At 53.6% G+C, this 16,393-nt stretch overlaps 1 protein-coding gene across 2 annotated transcripts in view; it reads left to right on the forward strand.

Annotated features, from left to right (window-relative positions):
• Window positions 1–16,393, forward strand: part of CRTAC1 (cartilage acidic protein 1) — a 120,762-nt gene that overhangs the window by 102,273 nt on the left and 2,096 nt on the right. For both annotated transcript variants that reach the window (XM_077778951.1, XM_077778946.1), the window contains exons 8-12: window positions 3,549–3,631; window positions 4,440–4,540; window positions 4,951–5,119; window positions 14,514–14,659; window positions 15,129–15,171. In XM_077778951.1, coding sequence (XP_077635077.1) covers window positions 3,549–3,631; window positions 4,440–4,540; window positions 4,951–5,119; window positions 14,514–14,659; window positions 15,129–15,171 — 542 coding nt within the window. The remainder of the gene's footprint in view (window positions 1–3,548; window positions 3,632–4,439; window positions 4,541–4,950; window positions 5,120–14,513; window positions 14,660–15,128; window positions 15,172–16,393) is intronic.

A 16,393-nucleotide genomic window follows, 5' to 3' on the forward strand; every position in this document is an offset into this window, starting at 1 on the left:
CAGTGAAGAAACAGGGGGGAAAGAGGGATTGAGCGCGAGGCTGTGGGTTGGAGGGCAGATCCTGGGCGGGAAGCTGGCCTCCTGATGTTGTGGGGGAAATGGTCAGAGGGGCACGGCCCAAAGTGTGCCCAGAAGCCAAGCTCTATGGGAGAGAAAGTCACACAGCCACAAAAAGGAGTTACAGAGTCAAATTTGTTCAGGTGCACCTGTGGGTAAGCAAAGACGGGCAGGTTTACTGGCTGCAGGACTTCTCAGAGCCTTTAACAGGACCATAAGTGTTTTTATTTTCTGAAAGGTAGATGGAGTATTTGACCACAGGACACTTGTTTCATAGATTTTCCTCTTGGTACTGGTGCTCTGCGAAACATGCCTTGGGAAATGCTAGATGAGACAATTAATAGTGGACAAGTTAAAGGGAGTGACACAATAGAAGGAATCTGTTAAGGATCTGCATCTGGGGAAGAAAGGTTGGCTGTTCAGAGGCAATACTTCTCTAAGAGGGGTCCAGGGACCATTGGCATCAGAATTCCCTGGAGCGTTTATTTAAAGTACAGAATCCCGGGGCCCACCCAGATTTTCTGAATCAGAATCTCCAGAGGGAAGGCCCAGGAATCTACTAACACTGGGCACCAGGTGATTCCTATCACACTGAAGTGTGAGAACTGCTGTTGGGGGACCTCAGGACCCATGTGGCCTGAGACAGCCCTGTCCCTGGCCTAAGACATGCTAATGGGGCTCAGGAGCAGGTGGGGAGAGGAGGCAAGTGGGGCCAGGGAGGCCTTGGATTCAGGAAATGGGCCCAATCACCTGCTCAGCTCCCCCAAGACCCCCACCACCCCCATCCCCTACCCCAGGGGGGCCCCNCTGTTAATAAAAGGCAAGAGCTGTGACTAAGCATGTTTTTAAATATAATTATTAACAAAGCATCAATCCTGACTGGATGTAATCACCCCCCGAAGGCACTAGATTTACTAATTAGGTGCCTTGCAAAAAGCTTATTCACAACTTCCAGATTAATTGCAGAAGATCAATTGCTCGTTAACAGAGACACTGCTTTCCTTCTCTGGCTAATAAAGTGTCACTCGCCAGGGGCCCTGGGCAGCAGGGGTCTAGTGCTCTCATCCCTGTGGCCCCAGAACCCAGGCGCCTCTGCTGTCTGCCTGCCTGTCACATGGCCCAGCCTCCCTCTGGCCACCCCAAGGGCGGGCTGGCCCAGAGCTGCCGTGGACGAGGTCGGGGTTGCCACAGAGTGGCCCCACAGGTTAGTGTGTGTGCCTCCACACAGCAGCAGTGGAAGCCACTTCCGAGGTACGTGGCTGTGCTCCAAGTCCCAGTGGCAGATGGCTGGGGCACACAGCCGAGAGTGTGAGGGGCTATAGCTCGGGCCACCACTCAGCTGGCAAGTCTGGATGTTTAGCCCCAACCTGTCCCTGTTGCTGAACAGAGTGTGGCAGTCTCCTTGTAGGGGACCCTGGGGACCGAAAACCTCAGTGTGCTTGAGCTTGGAATCTTTCAGTGAAGAGGAGGGTAACCAGGGACTTCGTCACCCGCACCAGATGCTTACTGAGTACGAGGGGGTCCTGTTAATGATGGTGGGACAGCAGGCAAGCAGGGACTCTCCCAGGCCAGCCAGGATATGTGTGGTCACACCCTGACCTACTGAAGCATGCCTCTGCTCTGGCCTCATCTCTCTGCCCCCGTACCACACCTCATCTCTCTCGAGGGAATTCCTGCCTCCAGCAGGTGTCTGTGCCCAGTCCTACAGAGCAAGCTGCCGAGAATGCGGATCTAGCCACACCCTTCTTCCACCTGAAACCGTTTAGAGGCTCCCCGTTGCCCTCTCTTTGGCTCATCCCACACTTCCCGGCTTTGTCTCCACTCTCCACTTCCCCGTTCACAGCTGAGCCCCAGACACTGCCAGCTTTGTTCACTTCTGGGCTGTACCAGGCCTGGACCCTCCTACTGCCAAACCCCCGCCCTTCTTACTGCCCCTCCCCCGCCCCTTGCTCCTCCCTCTTCGTCTCAGGGACACATACTTATCATTGTTCTGGTCTCAGCTTAGTTGGCCCTTCCTCCAGGAAGCCCGTCCTGGTTACCCAAAAACGGCTGAGCTTGTCAGCACTGCCCTCCCCGCAGCCCCTCTGTCCTCAGCATGAGCCTCCCCATCCTCATGGACCCTAAGCTCCTTCCTGCTGTTCACCATGGCCACAGGCCCCCAGGCACACAGCAGTCACTGCAGAAGAGTTTGCTTAGCGAATACACAGATAACAGCGGAACTGCTGGGCTTTATTCTCGGGAACCCTTAACTGCATTGCACCTGAACCAAGGGGTGTCTCTGCCCAGCTGCGGCAGAGTCTGCAGGACACAGGTGGTCAAAGGGACCATGGTCACTGGCAGGCTGAGGCGTATACACCTCCAGCAGGTGTACACACCCAAGTGCAACCAGGCACGCCGACCTCAGCCCACGCCACGCACATGGATGCATTCAGCACAGGTGCCCCATGTGGTAGACGGAGGGCTCTCCAGGGCAGCTGCTCCATGTGGCGGACCCCCTGCAGTTCTGCCATCCCGCCACCAAGGGCTCCAGCTGAGGGGACGCCTGTCCCCCTCTGAAAGTACTGGCCACCCCTCAGCCCTCTGGTGACCCTCTGATGGGCAGAGAAGAGCCACCTGCAGCGTTGCCAGGAGAATGGTCACATCCCCCCAGCCCCGTCTCCCCCCAGCACTGCTCCACGCATCCAGAGCACCCAGGGCTGCGAGGATCTAATGAGAAAAGAATCGGAGGAGAGCTCACCACCATCATCAGCATTCAGCTCAGTGCAGAGAAGGAGCAGGACAGTCACAATGGGCTTTTCTGAAGCAAATATTGCTGTGATTCAGAGCTTAAAACAGAGCCCCTGCAGCCCAAGGGAAGCCCTCTCCTCCCTTGTGCCGCTGGACTTCATCCGCGGGACCCACAGACATGCGCCCAGAGCTTCCCGGGAGCCACGCACTGTGTTCGGTGCTGTGGGAAACGCAGGAATGAGGGACACTGGTCCCGGCCTGCAAAGGCTCACAGTCTACCCAGGGAGGTAAGATGCATTCGTTCAGATCAGAGCTTTTACACAAGGCAGAAAGTGATAAAGGCCAAGCAGGAAGGCTGCAGGACTATCAGGGAAGACTTAGAGGAAGTGGCACTGGAGTGGTTTAAATCCTGGGCACACCCAGAACTTGGAAACCTGGGACCACTTGAAGGAAAGTGAAGGTCAGTTGAAGGTAGCTGCGTCCCTGCCCCTTCTCCATCCATCAGCTGCCCTTCCCCAGGCTGTCTATAATTCATCCATTAGAGAAGGAAAAATCAATATTTACCAACGTAAATTAAAACCCAAGAAGGGGACAGGCAGGGTGTAGGCAGGCTCTGTGAGCAGAGCGGCTCCGTAGGCATCCAAGCAGTGGCCCACGCACAGGGTGCCTGGGGATGTTCAGGGGACAGAGGATGGAGTGAGGGGGCCCCGGGTGCCTTGCGGGCACGTTACTAATCCAGGAATGACCTCTCTATTCTTCTGCAGTGTCATCCGCAGGGAACATGGCGACCCTCTCATCGAGGAGCTCAATCCTGGTGATGCCTTGGAGCCCGAGGGCCGGGGCACAGGTGAGGGCACCTGAGGGGGAGGGCCTGGCCCGCACTCCTGTCTCAGCAGTGCCCGTACGCCCGGGGTGAGGGCAAGAGGGGTGGGGCAGCCAACTCCTCCGCACGGGACTCCTTCCCTGCCATTCTGAAGGCCGGGGTGAGCCCCTGGGAGCAGCAGGCCAGAAGCACTGCTGCTGGGGGCGGGGGTCTGGGAATCCAGGGGCAGTAGCTTCTCTGGCAATGCCTTACCAAGGTGGGGATGGAAAGGAGAGGCTGTGGGTTCTGCAGTCTGACCCTTCCCCTCTTGGCATTCAGCCTGGTGTTGGAGAAAGAGCACTGGATCAGGAGTCCCAAGACCTGGTCCTGCCATTGCCTCATTTATGGTCTTGGAAGAGTTGTTTCATCTTCCGGGTCCTGATCTGCACCATCCTTAGACGGGATAACTACGCCTGCCCTCCTCACCTGCCTGGGTTGTAGTGAGGCCCAAAAGGAGACCATGAATATGCAAACATGATACATTGACAAAAACTGAAAGTGCAAAGGCCATGTGTAATAGATCAGGAAGAAGTCCTCATGGTCTGAACGATTTGCGTGCATTCCATGCACAAGTTCAGGGAAAGGAAAGGGACCCCCCTCTTCATGATTTCCTCCCATGAGCTGACGGTTGGAAAGCAGAGGAGATGGGTTTCCACCTTGTCTCCCTGCCCCAGCACCGTGCCTTCTGCCTCCCACCCTCTGGCACATGCAGCACCGCATGGTACTAGCTGGGAGCCCCTCTCCCACTTGGGTCTCCTGGCCGACAGCCAGAGTGAAATCTGCCTTGTTGCAGGGGGTGTGGTGACAGACTTCGATGGAGACGGGATGCTGGACCTCATCTTGTCCCACGGGGAGTCCATGGCTCAGCCGCTGTCCGTCTTCCGGGGAAACCAGGTGTGCATGGACCCCGGGACCTGCAGAGCCCAGCCTAGTGTCTACCCTGGGTCTAGGGTGACAGACAGAAGGCAGAAGGCCCGGGATGCCTGCTTGCCCAGCGTGGTGGAAACTGGACACCCAGGAAATAAATTCCCAGATACACAGTAAACCTCCAAGAAGGGCTGCCTCCTGGGAGAAGCCCTTTGTCCCTTCGCCTTCCTCTGGCAGTTGTGCTCCAAAACTCTTTTCTCCAAGTCTGTTAGCTTTTCCCTCATTTCTCCAGTGCCTTGCTTTCCAAACTTCACCCTGTTCACCTTCCCTGCCCGGCTTCCTTTCTTCCCTCTGCTCCTTTTCTTCTCTTCCTCCTCCTCCCTCCCTGCCCCTCCTGCCCACCCCTGACACCGGCCTGCCTCCCTCCCACCCTGCAGGGCTTCAACAACAACTGGCTGCGCGTGGTGCCTCGGACGCAGTTTGGGGCCTTCGCCAGAGGAGCTAAGGTCGTGCTCTACACCAAGAAAAGCGGGGCCCACCTGAGGATTATCGACGGGGGCTCAGGCTACCTGTGTGAGATGGAGCCCGTGGCTCACTTTGGCTTAGGTGAGTCAGGCCTGGGGGAGGGTCAGGCAGTGAGCTGCCGTGCCTGGACAGTGGGCTCCTGAAGCTGCATCCCAAACATGCTTGGTAACAGAGACCTCAGCCCAAACAGCCACTGTACAGAGCACTCCAGATTCTGTGAGAGCCGCGGTGGACACCAGCTGTCGGCAGCGCTGCTCTGGGCGAACCTGAGCCTGGAAGGAAGGTTTCCAGGCCCTTCCCCTCACAGGGGCCCCCACTGCAGTCCTCTGTTGAATTAGTTCACTTTGGGGTCAGAGTATTTAATCCTCCCTCTGTCCAGGGCTGTGGCCTTGTTCAGACATTGTACCAAACTTGTCCAAACCAGCTGTTTCCCTGGCCTCCTGGGAGCCGGCTTGGTAGTTAAAGCCTCATCAAACCCCTGGTGCCTTCCCTTAACTAGGAGGCTTGAAGAAGCTGTGCGTTCTCGGGGGGAGGGGGGTGCGACATCACCCTCAAGGGGGTAAAAATCTGTTCTTGTCGGGGGGGGGGACAAAAAATTCCTACTATTTTTATATGTATATAGGCACAGATAATACATACAGTACATAAATAGCTGTACAGTATATCTGTGTTATTAATGAGATATGACAACACACTCATCAGAACAGCTGAAAAAAAAAAAAAGGAACAATACCAAAAGCTGGTGAGGATGCAGAGAAACTGGATCTCTCATGCATTATTGGTGGGAATGTAAAAAGGTACAGCAACTCTGCAGAATAGTTTGGTGGTTTCTTTAAAAACAAAAAGTTAGGGGCGCCTGGGTGGCTCAGTCGGTTAAGCGTCCAACTTCAGCTCAGGTTATGATCTCAGAGTTCATGGGTTCAAGCCCTGCGTCGGGCTCTGTGCTGACGGCTCAGAGCCTGGAGTCTGGTTCAGATTCTGTGTCTCCTGCTCTCTCTGCCCCTCCCCTGCTTGCATTCTTCTCTCTCATTCTGTCTGTCCATATCTCTTTCAAAAAAAAATAAATAAACATTTAAAAAATCTAAAAAAAAAACCCAAAAAACAAAAAAAACTAAACACACAACTACTATAAGACCCAGCAGTTGCACTCCTAGGTATTTATCCCAGATGAATGAAAACTTATGTCCTCATAAAAACCTATACAAGATTGTTCAGTGTAGCTTTAGCACTAACAGCCCAACTGGAAGCACACTAGGTATCCTATGATAGATTACTGGTTCATCAAACTGGTCCCTCTGCGCCAGGGAATAGTACTCAGCAATAAAAAGGAGTGAACATTGATACACGTGGCAACTTGGATAGCTCTGGCGGGCCCTGTGGTGGGAGATGGGGAAAAGCCCAACTCATAAAGTCACATACTGTTGGTTCCACTTATATAATATTCTCGAACTGACAAAATTACAGAGACAGAAAACAGAGTGGTCATTGCCAGGGGTGGGTGTGACCATAAAGGGAGAGCCTGAGGGAGGTCTTTGGGACGATAGAGCACTTCTGTATCTTGATTGTGGGCATGGTTGCACAAACCTACACATGTGAGAAAATGACATGAAGACACACACACACACAACCAAGTCCACTTCCGGCCCATTTCCGGTTTGGGTATTATGCTATAGTTGCATAAGCTCTAACCATCGAGGGAAACTGGGTGATAGGGACACAGGGTCTTTCTGTACTATCTTTGCAAATTCTGTGAATCTGTAATCATTTCAACGTAAGATGTTTTTAAAGAAATGCATTGAGGAGGAAACTGGTGGGGGCAGGGAGTCTAAAAAGCCCTTGAGAGAGGAGAGGGAGGGGCAATCATAGAAAAAGTGTTGAGGAGTCACGAGTGTCCTCACTAAGACACCATGGCGAAGAAAGCATCTGAGTCAGACATACCGGGACTCAAGATCAGACACCACCCCCCCGCCACGTGTTAGCACCTCACACGGTGGTATACTACTAACATAAAAAGAGCAGACAATGTGGTCTGAAATTAATGTATGTGTTAATATTAGACACACATCACATGGGCACAGAAAAAAACTGCAAGAACATGCAGAAAATGTGACCAGTGCTTTGGAGGGGCTGGGTTACCACGGTAACTCTTACTCATTCCAGGTGGCACTTTACTCCTCTTACTGCCTTTCATCCTCAAGACCACCCTGTGATGTGGGCACTATTTATCCCCATTTTACAAATAGGAAAACTGAAGACCACAGCAAATTAAGAAACCTGTCCGAGGCCACACGGTAGATCAATGGCAGAGCTAAGACTCAAATCCAGACCTGCCCAAGCGTATGATTTTTATTTTTTTCCATATGTTTTGTGTGTGTGTTCCAATTTTTATAGGAATACATAATATTTATGCAGTCAGAAAAAGAAGCATAAATGTTTAGGGGATCGGGCCTGGTTATGTGAGCATGTGCTTGGCCTATTTCACCCTGGATGGGTCGGCTGGCTGTTGAAACGTTTGTCACTTTTAAGGTAGCCATTTGCGGTGCTGGCCAAGTGCAAGACGACTTTTAAATACATTGTCCTCTGACAAAATAGCCATCGCCAACAGTCACTGAGCGCTTAGTATGCACCAGGCGCTGGGCTAAGTGCCTTGCCCAAGAGATACCTCGCTCAGTTTTTACCACAACATGATAAATCGTAACCCCATTTCACAGGTCAGAAAACTGAGGCTCTGGCTGAGTAAACTGCCCCCAAATTACATCTCCAGAAAGTGGAGAGGGCTGGATTTGGACCCCAACTCCTTGAACACCACTGTCTGAGTTCTTGACCACTGTGACTTAACCACTTGACCTTCCATAGCTGCCGTGTGGGGAGCCAGCCAGGGTCCTCCTGCTCTGCCTCTCTCTTCCTGGACATCCCCATCCCCTCAGTTACCAGGTGACCCATGTAAGGCCATCCAGTCAGCAAGGTAATGCCGTGGTAGCGCAGGTGGGATGTTTATCCCCACCCCGTTGTGTAGAGATCAGGAAACTGAGGTTCCACCGAGCAAACCAACGGTTAAGTATGGGCCTGGGGCTGAGGTTCTCCTTCCTCCCATCCCGTGGGCTGCCTGTGCTAATTTAAGACGTGTTTATAGGCCTCACTGTGTCTCCGCTCTGGCCAGTACAGACCTACTTTTTAACTGGGCAGCCTTGGCCACATCATTTGGGGGGATCACCGGCACCCTAGAGCCTCCATGCCTCTTCCCAACTGTCTGCCTCACACACCTGGGCTGGTAGATGCTGCATCTGATGCAGAGCTCCCCCTTGATATTTTGCAAGGCCAGGGGATGTATTGTGGCTCTGAACTCTGGCTCAAACTGCTCCCCTGGGTCCCCTTGCAGGCTCCTCTCTTGTCAGGATCTACTCCCAGAGAGTCACTAAAGGAAGGCTGCTCTCGGAGACCTGTCCCTGTGGATCACTCCCAGGCCTACAGTGAGACTCCCGGAGGTGACCGAGCAAGCAGCAGAGCCAGGAGCAACTGGGCTCTGTCCCCGCGGCTCCAAGGCCCCCACTCTGGGAGGGTCTCCTTCATGGATCCAGCATAGCGCAAGCCTTCCTGGCTGATGGAGGGGCAGCGGTGGGGTAGGAAGAGAGGGAGCCAAGAGGAAAGGCCAGATGGAAGGAAGGATTGAGGAAAAAGAGAGGACGGGGACCACAGACCGACAGTGGGCTGGGGAACCCGAGAGACACAGAGAGACGTGGGAAAGAGACAGATGCAATGAAGAATAAATGCCCCTGCTCTCCGGGCTCACAGTCCAGGGGAAGAGGCAGATGGACACAGGGATTCTGGTGCAAGGTAGACCTAGATGTGCCATCACGCTGGCCCAGGGCCCGTGCGAGGACCAGCTCAGGAGAACTTCATTCTGCTTCCCAAGGACATGGGCCAGCACGAGGTCTAGCAGGACGGTGGGAATTTAGAAGGCCTGGAGGGCAGCTGACGAGAGCACTCCAGGGCCTGGCTTGAACAAAGGCCCAGAGATGCGAGCGTTGTGTCCACACAACAGGAATGGTCTGGTAGGAGCGGAGTCTAGAGAGGGAAGCCAAAGCCAAACTGTAGGGGGAACCAGGAGCCAGGCTGGAGTGGGACAGGCAGATCAGAGCTCCCCTGAGCAAGCCCAAGCCAGGCTATGCTGTGGGAGGACAGGGCTGCTTGGGGCGGGGGGTGGGGGGGGATGTCCAGGGGCCCCCAGCAGGGATGGCATCCTGCACCATGAGCCCCGCAGGGAGAGCCGCTGGTGTTGTCTTAGAAGGATTTAATGTTTTTTTCCTGATTGTAAGAATAATGCAGACTGGTTATGGGAAAATTAGACATTATACCATGATTAAAAAGAAAGGAAAAATGACCCAAAATCTCACCATTATGTTTTGAATATTAAGCAACAGGGAAACATTTCTCCCTTCACCCTCCCCAGTACCATTTGATCCATTTAGTCAATACTTACTCACTGAGCCACCTACTATGTGCCAAACACTGATGAGACAAAGACCCCTGCCATGGGTGACCTTACATTCTAGGGAAAGTAGAAGAAACATATGACATAAACATAATAACTAGGGAAATATATCAACTGTTAGATGTTAAGTGCTGTTAAAGGACATGCAGAACAGGATAGGGGATCAGGAATGTGGAGGGCGAGGGGTGGGGTCACCTGCTCCCAGCTCCATGCTTTTCCTTGTGCTTTTCCCACATGCACTGTGCACAGGAGCATCTTTATAGATAAATATTCCTTGGGAGTTTTTGTTAACAAAAATGATTATACTCTGCCTATTAGTCCCAAATTTGCTTTTCTTCCCCCTTCATAGCAATGAATGTAACCTGGATGCCATTCCAAGTGTGCGCATCTCTCCTTTGTTTTCCAAGCTCAGTACTGGGCAGTATGCAGTCGTAATTTATGGAGCAAGTCTCCCATTGATGGACTGTCCGATGGTTTCCAGTCCTGAGCAGTTTGTTTTGTGGTCCCCGGGGTGAGAAGGGGCATGTCCAGAACGCGAATTCAAGAAAGGCCTGCCTTGTCCTTCTGAATCACTGAGCCACACGTGTGGGCCCCGTGGCTGTCCCAGGAGGGGGAGGTCTCGAAAGGGAAGAGGGCCCAAGGAAACCCCCCTTCCAGCACTCACGGCGCTCGTGCTCACCCCAACTGACCCCGCTCCCTCCCTGCCTTTGTGAATCATTTTCTGCCTCCCCCTGACTTTGCAGCAAGGTTCAGTTGAGGGCGTGGGCGTGGACAAGTATGTGGGTGTGCATGCGTGCCCCTCAGCACGCCCACGTCCTGCTCAGCTTGGCACTGAGCCTTGGTCGGAGGACCAGCTCCTCAGACCCTCCTGTATCCTCCCTGCTCTCAAGGGTCTGGGCCGCGTCGCATCCTCACGCACCAAAAATTCATGGACCTCACTGGGTGGATGTTTCATTCTCTGGGGTTCCCAGAGGGCCCATTCTGTGTGCTGGCTCCCATCCTACCCACCCCTGCTCAGTGGAGCCCCTGGCCTTGTTTCACCTCTCCTCTGCACCCTGCCCTGGCCTTTCCCTGCCCCTTCTGGTACAGCTGGCCAGCCAGGCTCATAAAGAAGCATTTCTGCTCACGGCCCTTGTGGGGTGGCCCGCTTCACACTGTTTGCTCTGAACCTGCATCCAAGTCCCCACCCCCTACACACTCACCCTACAGATCTCTTACCCTGGCTGTCCCATCCCTGGTTTGCAGAGGGCTAAGGCAGCTCAACCAAACCCAGAAAATGGAAACGAGCACCCACAGTCTACTTGTCCCTGCCAGCCCCCATAGGAGGCTCACCCACAGGCCGGCCCACCCCAGGCCTTGACGGTACCCCTGCCACACACACACAACCACCTTCCTTTAAGCTAATTGTTTGCAAGTGACTCAGAGCTGCCTCCAAGCCTGCTGGTGCTCATTTAGGGAAGGAAAATTCAGTGGCCCACATGAAAATTGCTTTATTAAAGTGCAAAAATATTCCACCAACTGTATTCCCACCATCTGCTTTGCTGGTAATTCTGAAAAGCGCAATTCTCTGTGCCTCCTTGGCCTTTGTCCTTTAAATGCTGCCAGAGGTGACTCCCTGCTGCTTTTGACCTCCCAGCTGTGCTGGTTAATGGGGCCTCCCCTGCTCACAGCCCCACTCCCTGACTCATGGGCCTGGCAGGCAGGCAGACTGCGTGAAAGCTGGCCTTGTGCAGTGCCTGGGACCACCCGAGATGTCTGGCTACTTGAGAGAGGGAACAGCCTGGGGACAGGAGTCTGGGTTTGAATCGTAGCTCAGGCACCTGCGAGTCACTTCACTTTGCCAATGTCTACACCTGGTGAGCGGGGATAGAATGCCCACCTCACAGAGTCATCTGGAGGATTCAGATCAGCCTCATACATGAAAGTTCCAAAGCCTCTCCCAGTCTCCTTCCCCCCCAACCCCGCCAATACATTTTCCCACACTCTGCTTCCCCCACTTGTAACTTCTCCCTGCTCTTCATACACACATGACCTCATCATACCTCTGTACCATGCCGTACTATCTGCCTGGACTGCTCCTTCCTTCCCTTCTCTGCCTCACAAACTCCTACTCCTCCTGCAACACCCAAATGGAATGACTTTTAACACCCGCCTCTCCCACCACGTGGCACCAAGGCTATGGCTGCATGTTCCCAGTTTATTATAACATCATCACTATGTCCATTGCCCCCACGGGATGCAGCTCTTACAGGATGGGACCTGGGTCCATCTTCTTGCTAAATCCCAGACCCCTGCAGGACACTTGGCCCGTGGTGGGGCTGGGCGTGGGGGCCAAGTGAGCAGTAGAGCAAGGGCAAAGCAGGCACAGGCTTTGGGGTCAGACATCCCTAGTTGGGGAACTCTGGGCTATTTGTGTCCCCTCCCCGGGTCTGAGCCCCTTTATCTCTAAAGTGGAAATTAGATCACTGGGTGTTATATGGAAACCAACTTGACAATAAACTATTTAAGAAAATAATAAAAAAAATAAAAAATAAAATGGAAATTAGAAATCTAGTACATTCCCCGTGGTGCTGCCGAGAGGGCCCAGTGCCAACAGTGAGACCACGTGCTACAGTTTAGGGTACATATTCTCCAGCATTATTGCCAATCAATGAAGGTGCTCTGGGAACTACAGGTGCCCCCATATCTAAGAGATGGTGGAGATGGGGATGCTTAGGGGACAGTCGGCTGGGGCAGGGCTCACAAGGAAGAAGGCCTGTCCTTCCCAGGAGTGCTAGAGCTCTGGGCCACACCCCCATCTTATAGATGAGGAAACTGAGGCCCCGGAGAAGGTGCCCAAGTCAGCAAAATCAGCAGCAGCAGAAGAGGGACTCCTACTGAGATGTATTCTCCGTGACTGGCTTAACTCACAGCCCTGCCCGTCCTGGGCTGGGAGGAAGGGAGGAAGCAGGACTCAGAACTACATGATGCAAACACAGGATGTAAATTTGTGATTGTCTATGAATATTCGGTGACTCTTCTGAGTTATTTGTGGCACTCCAGTCAGGCTGGAAAATGTATTCCTGTAGCGTTCTGTCGGCTGAGGTGAGAAACATTTGCTATTCTTTGTCTCCTTTTTTTAATGGAAAAGTGTTTACTTTTTATATATGCCACTTAATTTGGGCACTGTACAACCTAAAAATGCCAAATCTCTTTAACTTCAAGAGACTATTTCAAAATAGAAAAAAACAAAAAAGAGCCCATCGTGGGTACCCCCGGTCCCATGATCCACCCTCCTTCTCCAAAACGAATTATTATAGAAGGAGGGAGTGGGGGATTAGAGGTTTATGAGAAATAATTGTCTGACTTGAGAAAGGAAACCCCAGAATCAGTGAGGCTGGAAGCGGGGAGTCTGGATGGGAAGAGAAGCTGCCCCGGGCGTGGGGTTTGGGGGTCTTGGCTCTGGGAACCTCTCCCTGGTCCCACTGCCCTGCCTCGCCCGCAGACAGGGGCCGCTCACCTCTGACACGTGCACGTGTGCCCGCAGCACCCTGTCCTCCTTAATGACAGCAGGTAGTGGCAAGGCCAAGGGGAAGCAAATGCAGGGAGGGGAGGCCCCATAGAAGGGTGCCAGGGCTCCAGGAAGAAGGCGCAGCTGGGGCCCTCCACCCCGTGCCCCCTGCCGTCTCAAGCATCACCCCCGAGAGTGGACCCTTGCACACGGGAGTCTACACACACACTCTCCTCGAAGTCTGCTGGTGGCTGCCAACCCTTTTCTAAAATGCAGGAATCCCTTTTATACATGAAAATGTGTCCCAGACTACCCTCCGCCCCCACAGTAGCTATCCTTGTAAAATCCTTCGGTGGACAGTAAGGGCCCAAAGCTGCTGTAAATTCAGCAGCACTTTTCAGTTTCCCTGGTTTTTCCCGGAGTGTCTGCATTCATTAAGGGAAAGTAGCACATCCACGTGGGTGACATTGTTTACTCAGCCCACGAATGACGCTTGAGGGTATGACGGGATTTGTGGACCCCTGAGCAACGGGCCCGCATCTGGTCATCCCTGGTGGGTGACAACGAGGGAGCTGCCCCCCTCTCTCCTACCTTCACTGAGCACGGCCCCCTTTCCCAGGTGACAGACTAGGAAAACAACCTCTACCTGCAGGTGAGGCCCAGCCCCCACCTCTTGTCCACCCCAATTCATCACCATTAGCCTGACCTTGCCACAGACAGGCCTGATGCCTCAAGCAGGGGGCTGGGGCCGCCTCTGATACCGCCTCTGAATGCCTGACAGGTCTCTCCAGCCTGCTTTCTGCCACCGATGTAACACGTTGCTCTAAGGTTGTGTGCAGATGGATTCGCCGTGAATATTCTCTGCACTTCACCATTAGCTTTTGTAAACATCTCAGCTCTATAGGATGGTCCTTCTCTCGTGCCTTCAACCGTCCTGTTCTTTATCACCTCAGCTTTTATTCGGAGCTCACCTCGAGTGCCATCCCACAAGAGCCTGTCCCTGATCTCCCTGGCCTGAAGAGGCCCCCGGCCACACCCCAGTTCCGCCTTACCCTGGTGCCCTATCTTTGTGTTCTTCACAGAGCTTGTTAATATCTGACATCATTGATCTATTCATCTCTGTGCCTGTCTATCCCCACCAGAGCAGAAGCTCCTTGAAAACAGGAACATTCTTGGTGGTAAAAGAAAGCATGGCCCCTAGCGGGCTATAATTATAACTAATATAAATTTAAATAGAGTAACATGGCCAAGATTACACAGCAAGCAAGTGAGACCACTAGGATTTGAACCCAGGACTGCAAAGTCAACCTGCTTACCACCAGGCTTTACCTTCTCCCCTAAAGCAGCTTCATGCTGATTGGCCTATCCGCTAGAATGTGAGTTCAGGTGCTACACTGTCCAGTATGGTAGCCACTGGCCATGTGTAGCTATGGAAATAAAAACCAATTAAAATTAAATAGAATTTAAAACTCAGTTCTCTTTCTGTCCCATAGGGAAGGACGAAGCCAGCAGTGTGGAGGTGACGTGGCCAGACGGCAAGATGGCAAGCCGGAGCGTGGCCGGTGAGGAGATGAACTCTGTGCTGGAGATCCCCTACCCCCGCGGTGAGGACAGACTTCAGAACCCAGCCCCACTGGAGGTGAGAAATGGTGTCGGGGGGCCTTGGGCCTCGGAGCCAGAAGAGCAGACCCCACCCACGGCCCTAGGGTCTGAAGCTGGACTCCCAGGAATGTGCAGACTTTGCCTCTAGAATGAGGGAAATCTCAGCAAAGAGCAGGCTTCATAATGATCCTCCATGTGTAGTTTGGGGAGGGATTTGTAGGTTAAGAGGGATCGGTACTGTTATGTGTCCCAGCTCAGCCACGTGGTCCCACGTGAGGAGAGTGAGCAGGAGTTTGAACTGAGTATATTCTTGTCCTTCCCCCAGGGTCCTCTTCTTCGTGCAAGGGAAGGGGTCCCGGCAGGGAGGGGCTGCCCCCAGGCCCAGAGCTAAGAGCACCCCTCATTCTGGGCTCAGGGTGACAGCTGCTCTGTGGCTGTGACTAGGGGGGAACCAGAGGTGGGATCTTCTCAACTCACTAGTGTCTCTGTTTCCGCTCACCCTGCAGTGCGGCCAAGGATTCTCCCAGCAGGAAAATGGCCATTGCATGGGTGAGTTGCCTGCAGCCTCCAGAGGACGGGGCAGAGAGGCCAGACTCTCCCTGGGGAATGTCAGCCTGAGCCCTGGCAAAGCTTAGGCTGCAGACAAGAGGAGAAAGGTGGGGAAGGAAAGGTGTTGTTTGTCCCCGGGGCTCCAGATGCCAAGACAACTGCCATGTGACTCACCAAGGTGGGAGTGACACTGGAGGCCAGCAGGCCGAGTCGCTAAGGCTCTGGGGATGAGCGCTTCCTGCCATGAATTCGGAGAGAAGAGGCACGGGGAGAGACGCATAAGTACCTGTATGATGCTCACAGGGAGGCCTGGCTCCTGGGGCCACAGTGGCTAGGGTGCGCACACGTCTTCCGTGGTGGCTTCAGCGTGGCCAGCTGGCCAGCACGCGAGCTGGCAGACAAGGATGGGCGTGGCCAGGGGCCCTGGAGCAGCCGGGTGCGCAGTGCGGTCACGGAGCAGAAGGGAGACTATAGCCTCGTGCCGTCCTGAGAGGCAGGTAGCTATAGCGCTGCTTGGACCGCAGCTCTGTGAGGGTTCCTTGACTTCCTGAAAGTCCTCCAAGGGCCTGGAGTGGCAAAGGGCAGCCAAGGGGCTCAGCCTCTAAAAGACCCTCAACCCAGTATCTTCCGTGTCAGGAACCAGCAGTGAGGGGTCAGGTCAAGGACTCCTCCTGCCTTTAGACTCTCGGGCCGCACTCTTCCCAAGTCTGTTCTGCAGATGTTCATCAGCCCCAGGCGAGTGGGTTTGCTACTGAGATGCCAGAGTAAACAAGACAGGGACGCCTGGGTGGCTCAGTCGGTTAAGCATCCAACTTCAGCTCAGGTCATGACCTCATGGTTAGTGGGTTCGAGGCCCGCGTCAGGCTCTGTGCTGGCAGCTCAAGCCTGGAGCCTGCTTTGGATTCTGTGTCGCCCTCTCTCTCTGCCCCTCCCCTGCTTGTGCTCTGTCTCTCTCTCTCAAAAATAAACATTTTTAAAAATGAATTTAAAAAAAAGAGTAAACAAGACAGACACAGTCCCTGCACTCGTGGGGCTTAGAGCCAGTGGGAGAGGCACATGAATAAACAGTGATGACCACTAAGTGTGACAGGACTGGATGGGGGAGGGGTGGGATGTGGGAGCACAAAGGTGGGGCCCTAAACCAGCCAGGGAGGGTCCCAGAGGGTGCCCCAGGGAAACAAGGTCTGAGCTGAAACCTGGGGGGCAACGGGGGTTCACCAGG

The sequence above is a fragment of the Crocuta crocuta genome, unplaced genomic scaffold (genome assembly GCF_008692635.1).
Source record: "Crocuta crocuta isolate KB4526 unplaced genomic scaffold, BGI_CrCroc_1.0 scaffold170, whole genome shotgun sequence".
Lineage (NCBI taxonomy): Eukaryota > Metazoa > Chordata > Mammalia > Carnivora > Hyaenidae > Crocuta > Crocuta crocuta.